The sequence below is a fragment of the Lemur catta genome, chromosome 8, assembly GCF_020740605.2.
Source record: "Lemur catta isolate mLemCat1 chromosome 8, mLemCat1.pri, whole genome shotgun sequence".
Taxonomy (NCBI): Eukaryota; Metazoa; Chordata; class Mammalia; order Primates; family Lemuridae; genus Lemur; species Lemur catta.
Window position 1 is genome coordinate 23,941,191 of NC_059135.1, and position 24,160 is coordinate 23,965,350.

General features: G+C 35.0%; 1 protein-coding gene across 8 annotated transcripts in view; it reads left to right on the forward strand.

Moving 5' to 3' along the window:
- The window catches only part of KANSL1L (KAT8 regulatory NSL complex subunit 1 like), a 120,469-nt gene that overhangs the window by 77,848 nt on the left and 18,461 nt on the right, over window positions 1-24,160 (forward strand). For 6 of the 8 annotated variants that reach the window (XM_045559510.1, XM_045559518.1, XM_045559515.1 and 3 more), the window contains exons 6-8: window positions 5,625-5,829; window positions 19,952-20,114; window positions 22,969-23,076. In XM_045559510.1, the coding sequence (XP_045415466.1) occupies window positions 5,625-5,829; window positions 19,952-20,114; window positions 22,969-23,076 (476 nt within the window). The remainder of the gene's footprint in view (window positions 1-5,624; window positions 5,830-19,951; window positions 20,115-22,968; window positions 23,077-24,160) is intronic. The other 2 variants (XM_045559516.1, XM_045559517.1) reach the window with 2 other exon arrangements.

A 24,160-nucleotide genomic window follows, 5' to 3' on the forward strand; every position in this document is an offset into this window, starting at 1 on the left:
GATCTAGGCTATCATTCAGGAGATTTTTTTTGTTCTCTACCTTCCAGTTAGAAATCTAAAAAAAAAAAATAGATAATTTATTGCCTCACCTGGCCCTACTTGTAAACTTTCTATTTCAAAAGTCCAATGATAAGTATATATTGATAATTGTTTTGATAATTATTATGTGACAGTATTTGACAGCCCATTGCATCTTCAGTTTTAAAATCCTTACCGCTTTTTAAAATACTCTTTTCCTTCTGGATTTTCTCTTACTCTTATTCTTATGACTTTGTTTTTTAAAGACTGTCCTGGATGATTATGTTTTATATTGTTTTATTAATGATATCTTTGTCTTAAGTTCCCATAAAAGTTAATACCTAATTACCTGGATATTTTATTACTGTCTCCTGAGGAAGAAGCCTTGCATTACACAGTCACAGGAGCAGGCTTGTGTTGTCTTCCTCAGTATTTTCTCAGTATTTTCCTTATCTTCTGCTTTCAGTGAGGTTCCTTAATTGACCTTCTCTTTAATGTAAAACACTGTGCAAAATAAGTGAACTTACCAGTGATCTGCAATAACCTTTTACAACATCCTCCACCCATAATTTATGAAAGTGGTTTATATACCTACTAAATTAGCTTTGGTGAGAATAACGTAGTTTGCACATTGGTTAGTACTGAAATAAACAGACTTTACATCTTTAAATTTCAATAAATTCCCCCATTTATTTGAGAAGGATAAATATTGATAATACTTTGCAAGAATTCTTATTATTAAAAAGTATTAGAATCTAAGGATAAATTGCCTGCATTCAGGCAATTAGTATGTTTCTTTAAGTATGTTCAGGAAATGGAGAAAGGTATAAGCCTGAAAACCCACCCTCATACTTCCCCTTCCTCAATGATTTAATTCATTTTCAAACCAAGTTATGTTATGTGCCTATAATATAAAAATCTAGGCTATCATTCAGATTTTTTTTTGTTCTAACCTTCCAGTTAGAAATCTAAAAAAAAAGGTAATATGTTGCCTCACCTGATCCTATCCTACTTGTAAACTTTCTATTTCAAAAGTCCAATGATAACTATATATTGACAGTTGTTTTGATAATTATTATATGACAGTATTTGACAGCCCATTTGACCTCCATTTCCTGAACATACTTAAAGAAAAAGAATAAAACTAAACATTTTTCTTCTGATAATGCATCACCTTAGAAACTTTAAAATATATACAGTCATGTGCCACATAATGTCATTTCAATCACATAATGAAAGGACCACATATACAGCAGCGGTTCCATAAGATTATAATGGAACAATTCCTATTGCCTAGTGTCATTGTAGCCATCATAATGTTGTAGTGTAATGCATTACCTTTTCTATGTTTAGGTACATAAATACTTACCATTGTGCTACTGTTGCCTACAGTATTCAGTAGTGCAACATGCTGTACAGGTTTTGTAGCCTAGGATCAACAGGCTATTATCATGTCAGGTTCTAATCAGCCTATAGTTGTGCTAACTCTGAGTGAGGGTGAGGTGGGGGAGCTTCACAGTGACTCAGTGGCCAATTAAATGCTTTCAAATGTACCTTGTGAGGCTTTCACATGCCAACAATCATGCAAACGTACTCAACACATACCACACATAGCCCTTAATAAGAGAGAGGAGACCAGCCCACTGACCTAGGAATTGGGCAGGTCCGGATTTCTCTCTAAACGCTGATCACTTGGCTTCATTTTCTTGTTGGGTCCTGGAAGAGGGGAGGGGTACCTGGTCATAGCAGTTGTAATCTTATCACTTCAGGCCACCATACATATGCTTATCACTTTGAGGGGTCAGCAGTTTCACTATAGGCTGAGTCACTTGTCATAAGTGGCTCCATTTGACACATTTAGGATCACAAAACATTATTATATATCAGTTATACCATATAGCCTAGTTGTATATTAGGCTATACCATCTAGGTTTGTGTAAGTACACTCTATGATGTTCACACAGCAAGAAAATCACCTATTACCTAACAACACATTTCTCAAAACATATACTCATTGTTAAGTACATAACTGTATGACATTTGGTGACACAAATGACCAAGCTTTCCAATTATCTTTACACTAGGCTATGAAACTCTAGCCAGTTCCAAAGTTGTGTCCTTTTGTTTAATAAGGAGATAATGGCTTACCTTCCCTGGAGGAAGAGGGAAGCTAATGTCTCATTAAAAACTAAAGACTTGTAAATAGAGGGAAGAATTAGTTTAGTATGTCTCAAGCTCCCAGAATAAAAGCTTTTAATTTTCCCACACACTACCAGAGCAATCTCTGTTAAGGAGCCAAGGTAAGTTTCTGCCTAAAGGTACTTCTCACTTGCTTTTTATGCTGGATCTACCCCCATTTTCTTGGATCCTAGCTGTCCTGACTTGATCACCTTTAATACCAGCTACCTACTGAAACCTGTCTTCTTCTTGACCTTGACTCATTTGTATGTTACTACATGGCCTGTTCAGTGCCTAATTTCATATTGGCTATCCTGTTTGCCTTCTGCTCACCTTTGACATGATAGTCCAGCTCCATGAATGGTTTTTCAAGAGCAGACTATTACTTAGCATTGATATACCTGAAGTTTTTCATAGATAATACATATTATATGTATTACTGTCACAGAAAATAACATCAGGGTATGTTACTGGACCTATTAATTTGAAAGTAACATTATACCCTAAATTTTTCTTAGCCAACTACATGACAGAAGATCTTTAGAACCTTTTCTTAACTGAGACTTAAAGCATTCTTGCTAGAGCTCTCTGGAGACTTAAGTTAATGTTTTAAAAGTGAAATAGGCCAGGCGCGGTGGCTCACGCCTGTAATCCTAGCACTCTGGGAGGCCGAGGCGGGTGGATCGCTCGAGGTCAGGAGTTAGAGACCAGCCGGAGCGAGACCCCCGTCTCTACTAAAAAATAGAAATAAATTATCTGGACAACTAAAAGTATATATAGAAAAAATTAGCCGGGCATGGTGGCGTATGCCTGTAGTCCCAGTTACTCGGGAGGCTGAGGCAGGAGGATAGCTTAAGCCCAGGAGTTTGAGGTTGCTGTGAGCTAGGCTGACGCCATGGCACTCACTCTAGCCCGGGCAACAAAGGTGAGACTCGGTCTCAAAAAAAAAAAAAAGTGAAATAGTTGTCATCAGCTCGTTTCCCTATACTGGTCTGGCCAATGTACATATTTAGTTATACATTCATTGAATGTATGATATTCATCAGATGCCTTATTTAATTATTTTCTTTAGTTTCATAAGCCATTCAGACATCTTTATTTCTGGTTTCTCATTAGTATGTAAAGCATTCTTGAATTAATTCCTTTATCCACAAGCTAATAGAATATTTTATAGCAGTCATAAATATGATTCAAAAACGGTAACACTGCTACACAAAAACCATATCTTATGTTTACTGGTAAACACCAATTCTGTTTGAACCAAAGAGCATATTTAGAAATTATATATTGAGCAGTAGTATCATATATAGCAGATTCACTTGTTAATGTTAGAATACTAAAGTGACTAGCTTTTGTCTACATAAGTAAGGTTGAAATTGGTACCCTGTAGTGCTTGAAAAGCTTAATTATTTTATATTAAGTCATTAAATATGAAATGTCTGGTTTTGAATCAAAAGTGTAACTTATTATATCTCAAACACGAAGCAGTACAATTCATCAATGTATGTGCCTACACTATCGACACAGTTTTGCCATCTTAACGGTAACTTGCTTATGCCAGCAGCAAAGAAGCCTGGCGAGCGAGTGGTGATGAAATTGTGAAAGGTATTTTCCACAGCTTGTTTAGAATGGAATAATTTTCCTTGCAAGAAGTAATCCAAAGCTTGGAAAAAGTAGTAGTCAGTTGGTACAAGGTCTGGTGAATATAATGGATGACAGAGAGTTTCTAAGTCCAGCTTCTGTACTTTGAACAGGATTATTTGTGCCACATGTGGTTGAGCGTTGTTTTGCAAGAGGATTGGCCTGTCTCTGTTGATCAATCTTGGCTGCTTAATCACATGCATCCTCATCATTTCGTCCAAATGGTTGCCGTAGACATCCGCTGTAATTGATTAACCAGGTTACGTGAAGCTGACGTGGATAATTACCAGCGTGGATAATACCAGACATCATTAATTTTTTCTTATGAATATTCAGTTTTGAACTTGTGTCTCACATTTCATCTTTATCCAACCATGTGCCAAATGCTTGTGATTGTCAAAAAGAATCCATTTTTCACCACATGTCACAATACAGTGTAGAAATGGTTTGCTTTTATATCGTGACAGCAAAGAAAGGCAAGCTTCCAGGATGATTTCTCTTCTGACACTCGTTCAATTCATGCGGAACCCATCTGTCCAGCTTCTTTACCTTGCCCATTTGTTTCAAATGGTCCAATATCGTTGGAATATTAACGTCAATCCTTGCTGCTAAATCACATGTAGGTTGAGATGGATTTGCTTCCACTACAGCTTTCAGCTTATCATTATCCACCTTGGTTTCATGTTGCCCACATGGCTCATTTTCAAGATTAAAATCACCAGAACAGAACTTCTCAAACCGTCAGCATACTGTGCATTCATTAGCCACATCCTTCCCAAAGACTTCAGTGATATTTGAAGCTGTCTGCGCTGCATTGGTTCCATGATGGAACTCATATTTGAAAATAACATAAATTTTTTACTTATCCATGGTTTCACAAAAATTGCTCTAAAAAAATTTAAAAGATAATCACAAGTTAAAACGTGCGTTTGAAAGACTGAGGATGTACCTTCATAATAAAAACAAAACAAGAAGTGTTAAAGTGAAATATCAGAGATACCAACTGTCAAGTTAGTACTTAAGAAAATCAGACATTTCATACTTATTAACCTAATATACTAGTATAAATGAAGTTCAGTTTATGTGGCAAATTTATGAGGGTTAACTTCCTGACGTTCTAATGTTATAAAATATTTGAAATATTTAAATATAATGTGCAAAAATTAATATGAATAATAACTATGAATTATGCATCTTTTCATGTGTAGCTTGTGTGATCCATTTCATTATTTTACAGTTTTAGCTTCTGTATTATTAGAGGTTTAAAAAAAATCCTAAAATATAGTGAGGTTGTAGCTCTGCTTCAAAATTCACTGAAGTGGTATATAGTGCTTATTATAAAAACAACATGGTGTGATGAAAATGTGGTTAAAAAAAATGAGAGCAACTAATGATGCAGTGATGAAACTTTAGCCCTTTTTAAGCCTTTAATCTATGTAATTTCGCCCATATGCAAAAAGAATTTGATGTAAATAGTTTAAGCACTATGTTATATACACGAATTATTGAATTACAATGAACATTGACATACTAGTGAACTCGTGAGCATTTCCTAACTTATGGGATATTTGTTTTGCAGGAGAAAATAGAAGTAGAAATTATTTTCACCATTTTAATATGTAATTCTCCATTAATATCAGTTGTTACCACAAAATTGGCTAAAATTAATACTCTTGTCATGATAGACCAAGGAAATTTAAATTTAGTTTTGTTTGTCTTTTTTGTTTGTTTTGTTTTGTTTTGTTTTATTCCCCTTCCTACATCCCAATTATTTTATGGCATTTCAGTGCTTCAGAGAATTTAGATGAGCTCTCTTCCTCCAGTAGCTGGTTACTTAACCAGAAGCACAGTAAGAAAAGGAGAAAAGACAGGACAAGATTGAAATCTCCATCCTTGACTATCATGAGTACAGCAGCCCGAACAAGGCCACTTCAGAGTTTCCACAAACGAAAACTCTACAGATTGAGCCCTACTTTTTATTGGACGCCGCAGGTAAGGCTGCCTTTTGGAAAACATGATCAAAGGTTTCACGGCCAGTGTTATTTCATATATGAGATGATGTGGATTGTACACAGTTGTTATTTAGAATGGTTATATGTAGGAAACTTAAAAATATAGTTTATTAATGATATAATACATATTAACAATATATAAGTGGGATTTAATAATTTTTAAACATAGCAGTGTGCACTGAAATTTCTCACATCCCCAGTTTTTTTAAAGACTCCACTATTATGCTTAAACTAATTTGAAAGAAAATTAAATGTCAAGATTTTTTAAATGTACTGGTAAGGGTAATAAGGGAAAACACAAATGTACTACATATCTGTCTTATGAATATTTGCTCAGGTAAAGAAAATTTGCACAGCTGTCAGTTATTTTGGAGGAAATGACATTGCTTTCCTTTTTAGATTTGGTATTTATTAATCTTGGTGAGCATTCCTCTTCCTTCTTCTACAATATGAGCAATGCAACTTTAGATGTTTTTACTTCACTTTACACAAATAGGCTCAAATCCAATATGACTGATGTTCTTTTAAAAGGGGGAATTTGGACACTGTTGCATGCATACAGGGTGAACACTATATAAAGATGAAAACTGAGGTCATAATGATGATTCTACAAGCCAAGAAACATCAAAAATTGGCAGTACACACCAGGAGTTAGGGAAGAGGCCCAAAAGGTTCTTTCTCTTAGTCCTCAAAAGAAACCAATGCTGCTGACATCTTGATCTGACTTCTAGTCTCCAGAACTATGAAACAGTAAATTTCTGTTATTTAAGCCATTCATTTGTAATTCTTCATTATGGCTGACCTAGCAAATACAGTGAGCTTATTTGTCAATAGGGTCTTTGTAGTCGTAATTAAGTTAAGGGTCTCGAGATAAAATCATTTTGGATTTAGGATGGGCCCTAAATCCAGTACCTGTTACCCTTAAAAGAGAAAAGCAAGAGAGATTTGAGGTAGAGACACAAAGAAGGCTATGTGAAGATGAAGGCAGAGATTCGAGTCATGCTAACACAAGTGAAAGAATGCCAGGAGCCACAGAAGCTGAAAGAGGCAAGGAAAGATACTCCCCTAGAGCATTCAGAGGAAGTGTAGCTCTGCCAACATTTCAATTTCAAATTTTTGGCCTCCAGAACTATGACAGAATAAATTTCTGTTGCTTTAAGCCACTCAATTTATGGTAATTTATTATGGCAGCCCTAGGAAACCAACACAGCATTTGGTACTAGGAAGCAGGGTGCTCCTGTAACAAATAACCTGAAATTGTGGAAGTGGCTTTGGAATTGGGTAATGGGCAAAGGCTGGAAGAATTATAAGGTGCGTGATAGGAAAAGCCTAGATTCTTGTGAGAGCTCAGAAGGAAGTGAGGAGAATGGAAGACAAAGCTGCCGTCATCTTAGAGAGTACATACATCATCATGAAAGAATGTTGCCAGAAATATGAATGTTAAAAGTGCTTTTGGTGAGATTTCAGAAGGGAATGAGGAACATGATATTGGAAATGGAGGAAAGCTGATCCTTGTTATAAAGTAGTAGAGAACTTGGCTGAATTATCTACTGTGGGGTGGAAAATAGAACTTTTAAGTGATGAATTTGGATACTCAGCTGAGGAAATTTCTAACCAAAGTGTAGGATTTGTTATCTGGTTTTCCGTTGCTGCTTCTAGTAAAATGTGACAGGAAAGAGATAAATTAAGTAAGGAACTGTTAGGTAAACAGGAACCAGAACTTGATGATTTGGAAAATTTTCAGTCTATTACAAAAAAATGATATAGCATGCTCTGAAGATAACCCAGAGCATGGGCAAACTTTTGCTGGAGAGATTAGGTATATAACTCATGGATCCAATCAACCATCTCAGCAGAAGCCAGGAATAGAAATAGGGTTATACAGAATCTTGGGAGAACCCTCTTGTCTAATAACATGAATCCTCTTGACATGTGTGGGAGTCCCACAAAGTTTTTGAGAATTTTATACCAGCAGAAACACTACCAGCTTAAAGTGAAAGGGACAAAGAGTAGACAAAATGAAAGAAGGTTGTCAGACCCCAAAATTTTACAGGCAGGAAATGGACTGATAGAACTACTCAGTTGCAAACATGTACCCTTCAAGAAAAAGGAAGGTAAATCATAGACCTAAATGTGAAAGGAAAACAATAAAACTTCTGAAAGAAAACATAAGAATGTCTTCTTGTCCTTGGGGTACATGACTTCTTAAATAGGATACAAACATCACTGATCAGAAAAGATTGTTGATTTGGGATTTTTCTTATCCTTGAGATCTTGACACTGAGGCCACAGGTTTTTTTTTTTTTTTTTTTTGTCTTGTTTTGCTGAGAAATGGGGTCTTGCTCTATTGCCCAGGCTGGAGTGCTGTGGCATGAATATAGAATGGCATGAATATAGTTCACAGTAACCTTGAACTCTTGGTCTCAAGTGATTCTCCTACCTTAGCCTCTGAAGTAACTGGAACTATAGGTGTGTAACACCATGCCTGGCTAATTTTTAAATTTTTTTTGGAGATGGGGTCTTGCTAAGTCCAGGTTGGTCTTAAACTCCTGGCCTCAAGTGTGAGGATTTGATCTTTGCACTGATGTCATTTCTTACTATGAGAACCCTTTGCTGTTTGGAGTAGCTGGAAATGGGAAAGTCTTATTTTCAAACCCAGAAAGTCTTGGCTCTATTTCCTCTAAATTCTGCCTGAAAATGTAACAGCTTGTTTTTAAGCTCGTCCTATTTCATCCATACTTTACCATAGGCAATTAAATGAAACCATTTTGTATTTTGCACATTCTGCCTAGAAACCTTAGCCGCCTCTATGAGTTCATTATGTACTCTTTCTATCCTTCTCATTTTTGCAGGCAACTGTTACACTAATTGTTCTGTCAGAGCAATAAGATGAAAGAAATAGAAGTATAAAAACTGGAATAATTATTTAGAATAATTATTTGCAGAGGTTATGATCCCTTTGCTAGACAGGATTTAAAAAAGCATAAATTAGTATGCATTTTTACTTGATACTGCTCTTTTTATAATACTAATCTCTAATGAGAATGTCAAATGATAAGAATAGGTAATATTTATTAAGCAATTGTTATGTTCCAGGTACTATTTTAAATTCTAAATGCTTTACATGTATTTCTTACTTAATATTCATATACCATTTTCTTTGGGGAAGCTGAAGCACAAAATGGAAGGAAAAGATGTACATATTTAGCACTATTTAAATGTGTATAAATACAAGTTTGGTAGTTTTCTCTTAAGGGTTAATGCTGAGTCTTTCACAAGCATGAGTTAAACATCTGATTTGAATCTTTTATGAGTTGTTTCAGACTGTTTCTTCCTATGAAATGTTAGCCCATATCAACAATTGTTAAAATTCCACATAGTTTCTAAGACTGTATAAAAATGTTTGGCTCCCTTATTCTTCTAGATGAGTCATATCTTTTGCTGTCTAAGCCTACTTATTCATTATGAGGACACTTGAGTTTATTCTTGGAGAATGTATGCTTTTTTTAATCCCTGATAATGTTGCTTAATCTAACTAGAATATAGATGTATCTTTAGATCCAGAAAATGCATTGTCAGGCATAGATAGATAAGATGTGAAAATGTTCATCAGAATAATATCCTAGTATAAATCTTAAAATGTAAATGTGGCTAATAGCATTCTTCAGAATTTCACTTGCAATTAAGAATTAAAGAAAAGTGTTTATCTGACCATATACTTCTTCAGACCCTTCTTGATGCTCTGTATACCTAATTACCATGTAACCTCAGGCCCTACGCTGTTGGTGTCTCAGCCTTAGGTACCTGAAGCCACCCTAACTCCTGGCAAGGGGAGTTCTTTATCCCACCGGGAAAGGACAACAGAGGCTTCTTGCATCCAAGGTTAGAATTTTCAATGCGGTTTTCTATACAAACAGGTTGTGGGTGATTAGATATACAAATCGCTTATATAGGACACTAATAGTAACAATAATTCTATTTTGAATTAGGATAGTGGGCTTATTTTATAATAAGACTTTAGCTAATAAACCTAAATGTTTGAGCAAGAATAAGAAATATATTCAATCAGTTAGATCAGAGGTTATTTTATATGAAATTGATAAAAGTAGAGATGATTGGTTGAGGCCCAGAGTATTATTTGGTCATGCACTGAACTATCTTCCTCCATACTGGGGGGATGGGAAGGTGGTAGTGATGATTACTTCTTCCCTGTTAATACTTGCAGCCCCTGAGCATAAATTATAAATCACTGTAATGTAAGTATCAACTACATGACCTGGGCAGAATTTTTAAATAAATGAAACCGTATTTGCAGGGCCCTCACTTGTCTTTTATCATCCTCCTCATGGTGTTTCCCACCCCTCTGGTATTTAGTGTTCTTATGTAAGTTTCCTATTTACCCATGGTATTCTTCAAGTTCCCCAACTTATTATTTTGTTTTCTTCTCCTTATTTCCATACAAATATAACTAACCTATTTTGTCACTAAGTGACCTGCTAATCTCTGGTAAACCATTTATCAATGATACTGTTACTCTGAAGGCTGTTTGTATTTTGAGAAGCTTGTCTTGCATAAAGTAGTGAATTAAATATAAAATAGTCACATTATGACTCGAATGCTGGTTGGGAAACTATTTTGAGCAGAATTTTTTCATTATTTATAAATTTTAGCATGTAATCCATAGCCATTTTGTATATATTTATGTAAACAGCTGTAGATCTAACATTTAAAAATTGAAGTAAAATTTTAAATTAAGAATAACTAGTATAACCTTTAAGAAATAAGGCAGAACTATTCCTATTTTAATTTCTGTTCATCTGTGTTCTTTTATATATTTCCTATGGCAAATTTATAAAAGTAATGTTTGTAGATATTCAGTAGTCAATCTTATCATTATTATTTCCTAGATTCTCAAATCATAATGCTGGTGGTTTAATAAAATAATCCAGTTGTATAAATTAAGGTATATACAATAAAATTTTCCTTTGAAGGTTTTCATTTCCTTTTTAAAAAATGAAGTGATTAAGTTTGTCAACTTTGTTTATGAGAATGCAGGATACTTTTTTGACCAAATAATAAAAGAATTGAGAAGAAAAACTAACAAGTAATGACACTAAAGGAGAAAATAGGTTAATTCCATGATATGGGAGGCATCTGCTTAAATAAGGAAAAGGAGGTGACTTAAGGGTCACTTAAGTAGTATTCTTATCCTATTGGGAAGCCAACTCTTCCTCTTTCGTGCTACACCTACTTCAACTCCATCTACTGGAGAATCTGCTTTGGACAGTGGGAAGTATTTTGGTTGAGGATTTCCTTACCTTGCTGCAACAATTCTATTACTCCAGGGACCTTTATGTGTTGAGTTGGAGAGATAAATTTATGGCATGTATAACATTACTCCTATGAGGAAATATGCTTTATATAATTGTAGATAAATCTGGAACGTCCTAAATTATAGTCTTAGAGTTATTTCTGATAGGGAGGCAGAACATTTTAGGGGTTTCATGCATGGGTTCTGGAAGACACACTGGATTGAAATCCCAGCTCTACTTCTTAATGATAGTGTACACTATTGTGCAGATTACTCACTGCCTTGTTTTCCTCATCCATAAAAATAGGGCTTCCTTCACATGGCTACATTCAGGGCGAGGGCCAGCTGCCCTGGAAGAAGCTGGCCTCACTCACTCATCTGGCAGGTGGTGCTGGCTGTTGGCTGGGGCAACTCAGTTCTCCTCCTTGTGGCCTCTCATGCTGCATGAGCTAGAATGGCTTCCTCCCATGGCACCTCAGGACAGTGTTCCAAGATGACAAGGAGGAAGTTACAAGCCTCTTGAAGCCTAGGCCCCAGATCTCAAACAACATCATTTCCACTGCATTCTATAGGACAAAGAAAGTGACTTGGCAAGCCCAGATTCAAGGGGATGGAGAAACAGACACCATCTCTAGAAGGAAGTTACAGCAAAAGGACATACATACAGGGATGGAAGGAATTTGTGACCCTTACTATTAAGCAATCTTCCCCTTGGGATCTGCTTTAGGGCACATGGGTAACCCCAAATTAAGACATTAGCTGAATCAAGCAATGAAAGAAGAAAAAAAAATAAGCCTATGTTTTAGAGTTGTGTTGATATTAAATAGGATAACATTTGAAAGTTACTTAGCCCCATACCTAGCATATAAGTCCTCACCAAATGTTAATCATGATGGTAATGATTCAGTGATTAGGACAACATCAAAGAATCAGTGACAGTTTTGGTAGGGAGGAGTGAAGTGATAAAAATATTAATTATGAAAGATTAAACTTGCTGCCTTTGAACAGGCCAATTCACAGTGGGGAGAGATCATAGAAACAAATCAGTTAAGAGACTTATAATAAATTAGATGTAAGATTATAAAGAGTTGGAGTGAAGGTAGGAGAATAAAAAAAGACAGATGTAAAAAACATTTTGAAGAAGAAATAACTAGTTTTCTGAACTGATTTGATATGGTTAAAGGAATATTTTCAAAGAGAAGAGGAAGAGAAATAAGAGGCAAAGCAAATTATGGTATTGCTGAGTTGACTTTGTAAAATGTCCAAGTCAAGTCTTAATAGTAACTCATATCATGGATTAAGAAGCAGTAGAAGATGAGCCAAATCTAATGTCATCTCATTCATAATTCTGTAAGCTCCATTGTGAGGTGGATGAGTGAAACATGTTATATCAATCTTTCAGAACACAAATAAACCCTAAGTCACATGCTTTAAACTTATGTGGTCCTCAGTTATATGTGTTTTCTCCATGGCCCATTCTTCATGTGGTGTATTAATTCTTGCAAGGCACTGAGGAAACAATGGCAAATATTCTCAATCTCTTTTGCTTATTTCAATTGTCAAAAGCTCTGTTTGAGAAATATTTTGACATCTGGGCTTGGGGAAGGGAATGCTATGATTAATTAGAAATGCTTACCACAAATGAGGGAAAGACTAGTAGCAGACATTGTATATTATTTTGCCATTCCTATACTAAGGTATCATTATATCAACACTAATATGTTAAAATGACTAATTCACTTTTCATATTTCTTAGAAGGCAATATATAAATACATAAATGAATGCATTGCTTTATTGTTTATAGATGACTTGCCTATGCAATTTGGGAGTTGCTTAGCAAATGGGAATAATATATCTTTAGTTTCTTGAAAAATCTTAGGGAAACTGAGCCAGTATAGTTTGCATACTTCTTAATAATATCCAAAATAATCTATGTTAAAATGTTAAATCTTTTAGTAGCTTTATTCACTTTAATAAACATTTTTAGAAAAATGCCTCAAAATATGTTAGTTAATTTTTTTAAACATTTAAAACATTTCTAAGCATGAAACATTTTAATTCATTATTTCACTAATAGTGTTTTTTGTAGCCTACTACACATTCCTAGGCTCTTATTCCTAGGCTGCTTTATTAGTTACCCACTTTGTGTTTTCCCACTAGAAAAGCTGTATACATAAAGAATGTGGATATGTAACCAGTCTTTCAGAATTCTTAAAAATTAAAAATACGTTGTTTGCATGACCACAGTTGAGTCTTTATGAAGGACAAAATATTTTAATTATCTACCACATAACAGTCAATAACCATGTGAATTATAGTTCTGACTTTTAATAGATTATCTTCAGAAAAAATAGATATATAAATCTTTTAATAGTATTCTATTGTTTTAAGGAAAATCTTTAACTTTTTGGTATTTTGATGTGATTTACTGCTTTGATGCTACTGTGCTCTGCCAGTTATATCCTCACTATTGCTGATAAATCTTAGAGATAGTAATTTTTCAACTTTATTGCTCAGTCAGTATAGTTCTTAGGGTTTTGTATTTACCTCCCAGCTCCTTGCTGTGCAATAACTTTCCCCCTTCCTTAAAAATAAAACCCAAATTATACAGAGTGGCAATGTGTTATGCTAAAAATACACATTTTCCTATAAATGACCATAGAGAAAAAAGGGCAATGTTATGCCTTTAAATTTGAAAAAGGACAATTTTTTGTAAATCCAATTGTTTTCTTAATTTAAATTTTAACTAATGATATGATTTGGAAAAAAATATAGAACTAAAGGAGATAGAGTTTTCTGGGGAAAAGGGGAGTTTATTTTAGATACCATAGCATGAAGGTCTTTCTGGAGTAATTGACATTTGATTAGAGACTTGATTGAAGGGAAGAGGGAACAAGCCACACAGAAGTCTAGATAGAGTTAAAGCATGCCAGTATATCTGAGTGATTAAACTATGAGCAAAAATCAGCAGCAAGAAAGGCTAAGAGAATATAGCTGACCTTGGTGGAAAGAGCTAATTCGAAGAGCAGAAAATAACTTCCAGAATGGCCTATTGTAATATAAAAGTACCTTTAGAAATTAAAAATTGCTGGAATTAAAATTTTAGTATAAGAATTGAAATATAAAGTCAAAGAAATCTCCCAGAACACAGAGAAAAATTAAACATGAATATTTCCCACAGCTAAAAAGAAGACACAGTGTCTTCAGTTTGAAAAGGTCCACAAGGCCGGGCGCGGTGGCTCACGCCTGTAATCCTAGCAATCTGGGAGGCCGAGGCGGGCGGATCATTTGAGCTCAGGATTTCAAGACCAGCCTGAGCAAGAGGGAGACCCCGTCTCTACTAAAAAAAAAAGAAAGAAATTAGATGGACAACTAAAACTATATAGAAAAAAACTAGCCAGGCATGGTGGCGCATGCCTGTAGTCCCAGCTACTCAGGAGGCTGAGGCAGAAGGATTGCTTGAGCCCAGGAGTGTGAGGTTGCTGTGAGCTAGGCTGACGCCATGGCACTCTAGCCCGGGCAACAGAGTGAGACTCTATCTCAAAAAGAAAGAAAAAAGAAAAGATCCACAAACTGTTCAGCATTATGAATTAAAACAAATAAATAGCCCACGCCTGAACAGATCCTCATGAAATTTCTGAATATCTAAAACATAAGATCTTAAAGCATCTGAAGGGAAAATAAAGCTAACAAAAGCAATGCATGACCTATAATAAATAAGAATGAAACTGCCACTGAAATTCTCATTAATGACTCTAGATGCTAGAAGAAAATGGAGCAATGTCTCCAAAGTTCTGAAGGAAAATTATTTTGAACCTAGGAGTAAAATAAAACTGTCATTATTTTGAGATGAAATAATTTCATAGAAAAATACAACAGAATCAATAAATTATTAGAACTAAAACTATTTCTCCTCGTAAGTAATAACCAATTAGAAATATAATTAAAAAACAAGATACATTCCCAAAAGCAGATTGTCAATTTTCTGAGAATTGACCAAAAATACATAAGACTGCTATAGAAATTAAAGTTTTTATACAGGATATAAAATAAAGTCTCAGTGGGAGACATTCAGTTTCCTGAATTGAAGGTAATCTCAGTCAAAATTTTAAGTGGATTTTTTTTAAACTTAGTAACTTATTCAAAAATGAATATTGACAAGTAAAGGTCCATGAATAGCAACTTAAGTGTACTTTCAAAAACAGGGGGGTAGTGTGGATAGGTGGTAGGACTACTAGATGCCGACTTACAGTAATACAGTATATGGGAACTGGCTCAAGTACAGACAAATGGACCCAGAATGAGATTTCCAGGACAATACCATTTATGTAGATTTAAATATCAAAATTACAGTATGTTCTACAATAATACATACAAATAAAAGGATCCAGATCAGACACATTAGAATGGTTGCCCGTGGGGGGAGGGGAAATGAAAGAGAATATAGGAGAATGAGGATTAAAAGAGAATATAAAACAATAGTATTTTATCATCTTGTGACTATATCACAATTTGTTTATCCATTCATCTGCTGTTGGACATTTGGGTTGCTGGTTGGGGCTATTATGAATAAAGCTGCTATCAATATTCTGGTACAACTTTTTGTGTCACTGTTTTGGATGGTATCATTTTATGTTACCATCAGCATATGAGCCTTCCACTTGTTCCCTCTCCTTACTATAACACAATATTATCAGTCCTTTTCATTTTAGCCATTCTTGTGGTATCACATGTAAATGGTGCTTACTTTTGGGTTTAATTGCCTTTGTTTTTCTAGCTTAAGGTGATAACTTATAAAATTGATGTTCAGTCATTCTTTTTTTCTAATATGAGTATATAATGCTGAAATTTTCCTTTTGAGCACTGCTTCAGCATCACACAAACTTCGATTATGTTTTCAGTTCAAAATATTTCTAATTGCTTATCTGACTTCTTCTTTGACCCTGGATTATTTAGAATTACGTTTAATTTCCAAATTTGGGGGGATTTTCCAAATATCTATCTGTTACTGACTTTTAATTTAATTCAGTTGTGATTAAAAAAACACACTCTAGGCCTGGCACTGTGGCTCACGCCTGTAATCCTAGCACTCTGGGAGGATGAGGTGGGAGGATTGCTTGAGCTCAGGATTCAAGACCAGCCTGAGCAAGAGCGAGACCCTGTCTCTAATAGAAAAATTAGCTGGGCATGGTGGCGCATGCCTGTAGTCCCAGCTACTTGGAAGGTTGAGGCAGGAGGATGGCTTGAGCCCAGGAGTTTGAGGTTGCAAGGAGCTACGATGATGCCAATGCATTCTACCCAGGTGACAGAGCAAGACTCTGTCTCAAATAAAAAAAGAAAAGAAAGAGAGAGAACTAAAGAAAAAGAGGGAAACATACCAAGAATCTAGAAAAGAAGTGACCATTGAAGCCTGAAGATTTCTTATGAGTATCTTCCATTTAAATCCAACAGAAATTTTTAATATTCTTGAGAGTGACTAGAGGCAAAACTTACAAACTGGAAGACATGAAGAGTCATTTTAGCGATCCTGCATAAAGCCAAGAGTTTCTATAGGATAATGACTTTGTGAATGGGTGAACTACAACTCAAACCTGGGGCAAACAGATTCAAAGAAGTTGCCTTTCTCTGCCTTGGGCTCTGTCTGAAAAGGGAAAATAGAGTCTCTGCTATAAATAGAATTATAACAAGTGAGGCCTGTTTCATCTTTGAAGTCTGAAATCATGCTACCCAAGTGCTTTACTTAAAAAAAAAAAAAAAAAAGACAAGAATTGGCTTTTAAAATAGGTTAGCTACTGTTCCAGATGGCTGGCTGAAACAAATATACATCCTTTCTAGGGTAATGAACTGTCAAGAGAAACTTCTAAAAATCCAATGAATAAAGTTTCAACAAAAATGAATTCCTAATAAGAAAAAAAATTATAAAACACACAATAATAAGGCAACATGATGACAGTCAGTAGAAAGAAAAGAAAATTACACATATGTATATGCATGCATATGTATGTATATATAAAATAAATCTCTATAAAATACATATATGTGTGCATATATGTATACACATATATGCACACATATATAGCTACAAAAATAACTAGAGATATTAGAATTATACAGAATATAAAAATAAGTTTAATATATTTAAGGAAAATAAATTAGAAAATTGCTAATATAACTAAGAGGTGGATAGATACAGCTGAATAGAGAATTGAGTCGGAAGATACACCTGAATGAAATTACACAAAATGAAGCACAGAGAAAAAAGAAATGGAAAGGTTAGCAGAGGTCTAATATGACTCCAGAGAGCTGGTTTCTGCAACCACTATTACTCTGAAGGCAATTTAGAGATCATCAGAGCTGCCCTCCCATCAAAGGCCCAGAGTGCAAAGGCCCTGGGGGTGGAGCAGTTTCAAATGTGGGACCACCAGAGCCTATGCTACCTCAGCATGCACCGCCCAGTGGCATCTCCCATCTGCTCCCCACACTGGTGCCTCCAGCTAACCCAGGGGTGGCTCCAGTGGGTCCTAGTAGAGCACAGGCTATGGTGGCTAGCCCTGTAGGAGGCATAGGTGGCAAATTTTGGTGGTGTCAACACAGCACAGTCTCCACTGGCACACAGGGAACTGTGGCTTGGGCTCTGCCTGGAAAAGCTACTGGTGCACCATTCCAGCCTGGGAGAGCCACAGGCATGACCCCAGTTGGCAAGAATGGCGGAGGCAGGATCACCACCAGGGGGAGCCACAGGCTCAAGACTCTAACCTGTGATAGCTTTGGAGGCAGGATCACAGCCCCAGTGGGTCTGGAAGGCAGAGCATAAAGCAAAATAGGATTATTCTGGAGCCTTCAGGCTAATGGAATTTGGGGGGTCTGGGATGGAATGCTATAGACTGAATATGCCCCCCTCAAAATGCATATGTAGAAACATAATCCCCAATGTGATGGTATTTGGAGGTGGGGCCTTTGGGAGGTTACTTGGTCATAAGGGTCAGCCCTTATGAATGGAATTAGTGCCGTTATAAAAAGGACCCCAGAGAGCTCCCAGCCCTCTTCTGCCATCTGAGGTTACAGCAAGGAGATGGCCTTCTGTGCATAAGAAAGTGGACCCTTTCCAGACACCAAATCTGCTAGCCCTTTGATCTAGGACTTTCCAGCCTCCAGAACTGTGAGAAATAAATTTCTGTCATTTGTAAGCCATCCAGTTTATAGTAGTTTTTTATAGCAACCCAAACAGACTAAGACAGTATCTTATGGTAAGCCTGCTAAAAAAGTGAAGACACAGAGAAACCAGTAAAAGAAGCCAGAGGGAAAAATGACACATTACCTTAAATGAGGACAATAGGACCTATAGCTAACTACTCAGTAGGAACAATGGAAGCCAGAGGAATGAAAGTTAAAGTACTGAAAGAAAAAAAAAATCCAACCCAGAATTTATATCCACAAAAATATCATTAAAAAAATGATAATATACATGGCTGGGCATGGTGGTTCATGCCTATAATCCTAGCACTTTGGAAGGCTGAGACGGGAGGATCATTTGAGGCCAGGATTTTGAGACTAGCCTGAGTCAACATAGTGAGACCCTGTCTCTACAAAAAATTTAAAAAAAAAAATTAGCTGGGCATGGGTGCGCCCCTGTTGTCCCAGCTACTTGCAAGGCTGAGCCAAGAGATCTCTCTAGCCCAGGAGTTGGAGGCTGCAGTGAGCTATGAGGATGCCACTGCACTCTAGCCCAGGCAAACAGATCAAGACCCTGTATAAAATATAAAATTCATGCATACCAACCTGAGCAAGAGCGAGACCCCGACTCTACTAAAAAAATAGACAGAAATTAGCTGGACAACTAAAAATATATAGAAAAAATTAGCCGGGCATGGTGGCACATGCCTGTAGTCCCAGCTACTCGGGAGGCTGAGGCAGAAGGGTTGTTTGAGCCCAGGAGTTTGAGGTTGCTGTGAGCTAGGCTGACGCCACAGCACTCTAGCCTGGGCAACAGAGCCGAGATTCTGTCTCAAAAAAAAAAAAAAAAAAAAAAAATGGAAAGAGAATCACAAGCCACAGCATGCATTTGAAAGAATGAGGATGTACCTTCACAATAAAAAAAAAAAAAAAAAAAATGTCAAAATGAAATGTCATATATCAACTATCAAACTTAGTACTAAGGAAATCAGACAGTCCATACTAAATAACCTAATAATAAACATATTAGAATTGAATGAAAGAGATTAAATTGTTATTTGCAACTAATATGATTAAATAGAAGATTAAAAGATTCTATGTATTATTAGAATAAGAAAGTTTAGCAAAGTTGTAGGATACATTCAATATATAAAAGTTAATTGTATTTTTAAATCCCTTTTATAATTGAAATAATAAGTATTAAAGGTCATTAGGAATACATCTGACAAACTGTGTAATACTTTTACAGAAGAAATTTATAAAGTTTTATTGAATGAAATTAAAGATGACTTAAATAAATGAGCTATGCCACATTCATGGATTCCTTTCTCTTTACTATGATTTCCTAAGATGAGAGAAAGAACCATTTTCATAGACATTGTTCTTCATTTTGAAAAACCAAAAAGGGTCTAGTCAAATCTCACCAGATTCATGGCCAATTCTTCAATGGCTTATCTCACTTATTCTGTATCATTTTGAAGTGTTTCATCCAAGGCAACTTATTAAGTCAGGATATTCTTCTGGTGTCATTCACATCCTGTATTATAACTGTTACATTGTCTCTCATTCCGTTTTCAAGCAAATATGAAATCTTTGAATTATTTTTTTTCCTTGCAGACTTTGCCATCAAAAGAAACATTTTTAAATGCTACACAAATGCCTTGCCTACAATCAGCTTCAACTTGGAGTAGCTTTGAACACAATTCAGAGTCTCAGCTATTAAGAGAACATGTATCAGAGTTAGATTCCTCTTTCCATTCTGTTCTATCATTGCCATCAGGTAAGCCTCCTCATAAAAATTTCTAAGTAACTCTGGATTTTTTTCTAAAGTGATATTGAATCCTATAAATACAGGGAATCTAATAAAATTTTATTTTTATAAATTACTTTGTCACTAGACATTAGAACTAAACAGTTCCTATGAGGAATTAATTTAGTCATATTCAGAGTTAATGTTCTACGTTGATTCTTTAATCCCTTGCAAACCAATTTGATTTACTTTGGGAAATAACTAGGTTTTCATCCTCTGTTTAATTTTGAGCATTTTATTGGTGACATAGCTGTGCTGTTGAGATGCTTCTCATTAATAGTAATTCAGTGTTGTTTTCCTAATGTTCTGATTTGCATAGAGTTTTTCCTGCCATATATTCCTCCATTTATAGTCTGTATTGAATTTTTCCAAGAGGGAAGAAAACTGCGCATCTATAAGTATAGTTCAACTTTTGAACCTTGAGTATCCATACTCTATAACTGAGTAAATGAGGCATATCCCCATGACCCTAAGGTGGTTTTAAATTGCCAGTTCATGATTTTTTTGGGGGGGAGGAGAACCTTTTTAGTCTTGTTTATATTGGAACTAAAGTAAATATTTAGGGTAGAAACATCCTTCACATTGGTTATCTCAGGTTCTTCTCTTTATTGGGGCATAATCTCAAATGGGCTTTTGTTTCATTTTCAACTTGTGATTCTAATCATCTTTTAAATATGCAAAATCAAGAAACTGATCCTCTTTGTAAAGCACTATTTTTTTTTTTTTTTTTTTTTTTTGAGACAGAGTCTCACTCTGTTGCCCGGGCTAGAGTGAGTGCCGTGGCATCAGCCTAGCTCACAGCAACCTCAGACTCCTGGGCTTAAGCGATCCTACTGCCTCAGCCTTCCGAGTAGCTGGGACTACAGGCACGCGCCACCATGCCCGGCTAATTTTTTCTATATATATTTTTAGTTGTCCAGATAATTTATTTCTATTTTTAGTAGAGACAGGGTCTCGCTCAGGCTGGTCTGGAACTCCTGACCTTGAGGGATCCACCCGCCTTGGCCTCCCAGAGGGCTAGGATTACAGGCGTGAGCCACCGCGCCCGGCCAGCACTATTTTTTGTACCTATTCCCCTGCCCTGAATCTCAGCTTAGTTTTTACCAGTGGTAGAGTGAATTCTTTGCTCCACCATACTTTGAAGTTAAGTTTCTAACAGGAACTATATTATTCCACCTTTGAGAAAAACCTTAATAATAGGAAGAAATAATAATATAACAATAATAGTGCAGCTAACATTTAGTCTTAGCATACGTTGGGCCCTATATATACTGAGCACATTACTTTTGTTTAATTCTCACAACTCCAGAATAGATAACTTTTGTCTTCTTCACCTTACATAAGAGAAAATCAAGCTTAGAGATGTTAAGTTACTTATTCAGGATTACCCAGCTAATAAATGACGACCCAGGATTTAATCTTAGGTAGTCATTCTCCAGAACCAAACTCCTAACCATTACTTTACTGGCTGTTTCATTATTAGCAAATATATTTCTCTGATGACATAATTCTGAAAGCTGACATAAATATCCCTTATACTAAGACTCTTATGCCCCCTCTAATAAATAAAATTAGTTTATTTACCGACTGGTTAGGGTTATCCATTCCTTCTTGCATTCATTTAATAAAAATCTCAATACTTACTATAGGGAAAGTACTAAATAGGTCCTAGGAGTATAAATACAAATAAATCCCTCAAAGTACTTGCACTCTTGTTTAAGACAACTGAAATGTAAACTAATAAGTATAATAATAAAGTGCTATGGAATATTTTATTTCTCAGGGAAAGTTTAGGTGTCCTTATTAATAAATTATCTTAAAGATGATTCTGTTTTTACTTTCTTGATTGGAAAAAAAAACTCCTTTAACACATTAACTGCCACACTAGAAAAAAAATTTTTGTTCTTGGGATCACCGTGTTTTATTACAAAAATAGAACAAAAACTTCGAAAACAAAATGATCCTTTCTAATTTAATGAAAAATTTGTTATTTTTTATTGTTTTCTGTGCATGAGTTATATGCAACTTGAAAAATAGTTCACGCTGCTCCCAAGGTAAAGAGATGTGTGAATTACATATGCTTCTTGAGGCCCCCTGCTCAAAAGTAGTGTGAGTTAAATATACCTCACATGGCAGTTAAGGTGTTAATAAATGTGAAGCACATCTACTTTATTACTTAGCTCCTCTTTGGTTGTGAGAATGTAAACATGGCCAATTGAGTGTCTGTCTATTTAAGGAAAGAGAACTAGTTTGTCAAATAGTTTTAGTTTTTTGTAAAAGATTTGTGATGTGTAATATTAGTAAACTAAGGGAATGTGAAACTTGATGTTTTCATAAAAGGTTGGATTTGAATTATAGTGGTTTTCCCCCAAGTAATTAAAACTATGTAATTATATTTTTTGGAAACCTCATTATTTCAGATGCAAAGTTTGTGGGGGTGAAGTGCAATGGATTTAGAACCAGCCAGATTTGGCTGCAGGTTTTCTTAAAGATATTTTGGGTACATTTGTTTCCATTCATCTGTGAATAGTATTTAATATTTATAATTACTGTTCATCTTATGTACTGTTTTAGAAAGTTCATGAGGTTGTTCAGCTGTTCTTATTTTAGTTTGTTTACTAAGTACACCTAATCAGTAATTTCCAAAATATTTCTCCCAACATGCTCAGAAAGAGTATCTTGCCACTTCTGATAGTTATTACTTTTCAAACTTTTGCTTATTTTTCTAGGGTTATGTGCTATTTATAGAAAAAAGCAATTTTAATATTATAGTCTATAAAGAGTGGTGTTCACTGAAAATACTTTTTTTACTGCACTTTTCCAGATATGCCTCTTCATTTTCACTTTGAAACATTGTTAAAAAAGACTGAAATAAAAGGAGATCTTGCTGAAAATAAATTTGTAGGCGACTGTATCATATCTCCATCACCTGGTATGTCACATTTACAATTCTTGTACTTTATATACTGTTTTACATCCTTCATCCTTATTACTTTTGCATTCTAAGGAAATAAAATTTAACAAAAGAATAAAAGTAAATCCTTAATTTTTAATATTCACTTTTCACAAATCACGCACACACACAAGTAGAAAATACAAGGAACAATCTTAAAAATGTGTAATATATATTGAATGAAAATTATGAAATATTACTGGTAAATATAATAGAAAAATTAAATAAATGCAGAGAAACAGCATTCCTCAATGGTAAGATTAATAAGGATATCAATTCTTCCTATTAGTTTATATGTTTAATGCAATGTAACTAAAAGTCCTAATAGAATTTGCTGACTTAGCAAAATAATAAAGCCCACTGAGAAGACTTAAACAGGGAAAAATATAAAAGAAATTCCTGGAAAAAGTATTGAGAAAATCTAGCCCAACAAATATGGAAACATGACAAAAATCCGTAATTGTTAGCATAGATTATATTTTGCTTATATTTAGGAAAATAGGTTGATGAAGCAGACTACATAGTTTATTATGTGATCGGGGAAGAACTGTGTATCAATGAGAAAAGAAAGTGGAGAACCATTCAATAAACAGTATTGTTATTCAATAAATGGTATTGTCATTGTCCTTCTGAGTAGTTTTTTTCTGCACACTCAATTTATACCGTAATCAAAATAAATTCTAGTTAGCTCTAAGAATTTTAAATAAAACATTAAAACTACAAAATAAAACTTGAGTGCTCTGAATAGGGTTGAGGACATTGTCTATACTTGGAAGCAATTAGAAGAAAGAAAAACATCAACATATTTTGATTATCTGCTAAGTTAAAATCTTAACATCAAAAAAGTCAAACAAATTAAGATAAATTATTTCCAGATGAAATAATCATTTACCTGAAAAGAGTTAAATGAATACCTGTTAGAATTGGAGTTTTATTTTTAAAAAATTTATAAAAATCAGCAGTATTTATAAGTACCAGTAATAACTATATATCATATACAATCGAATGAATTATCCCAGAAACATTGACAATGAAAATATAAAATATTTTGAATCAAACTTAA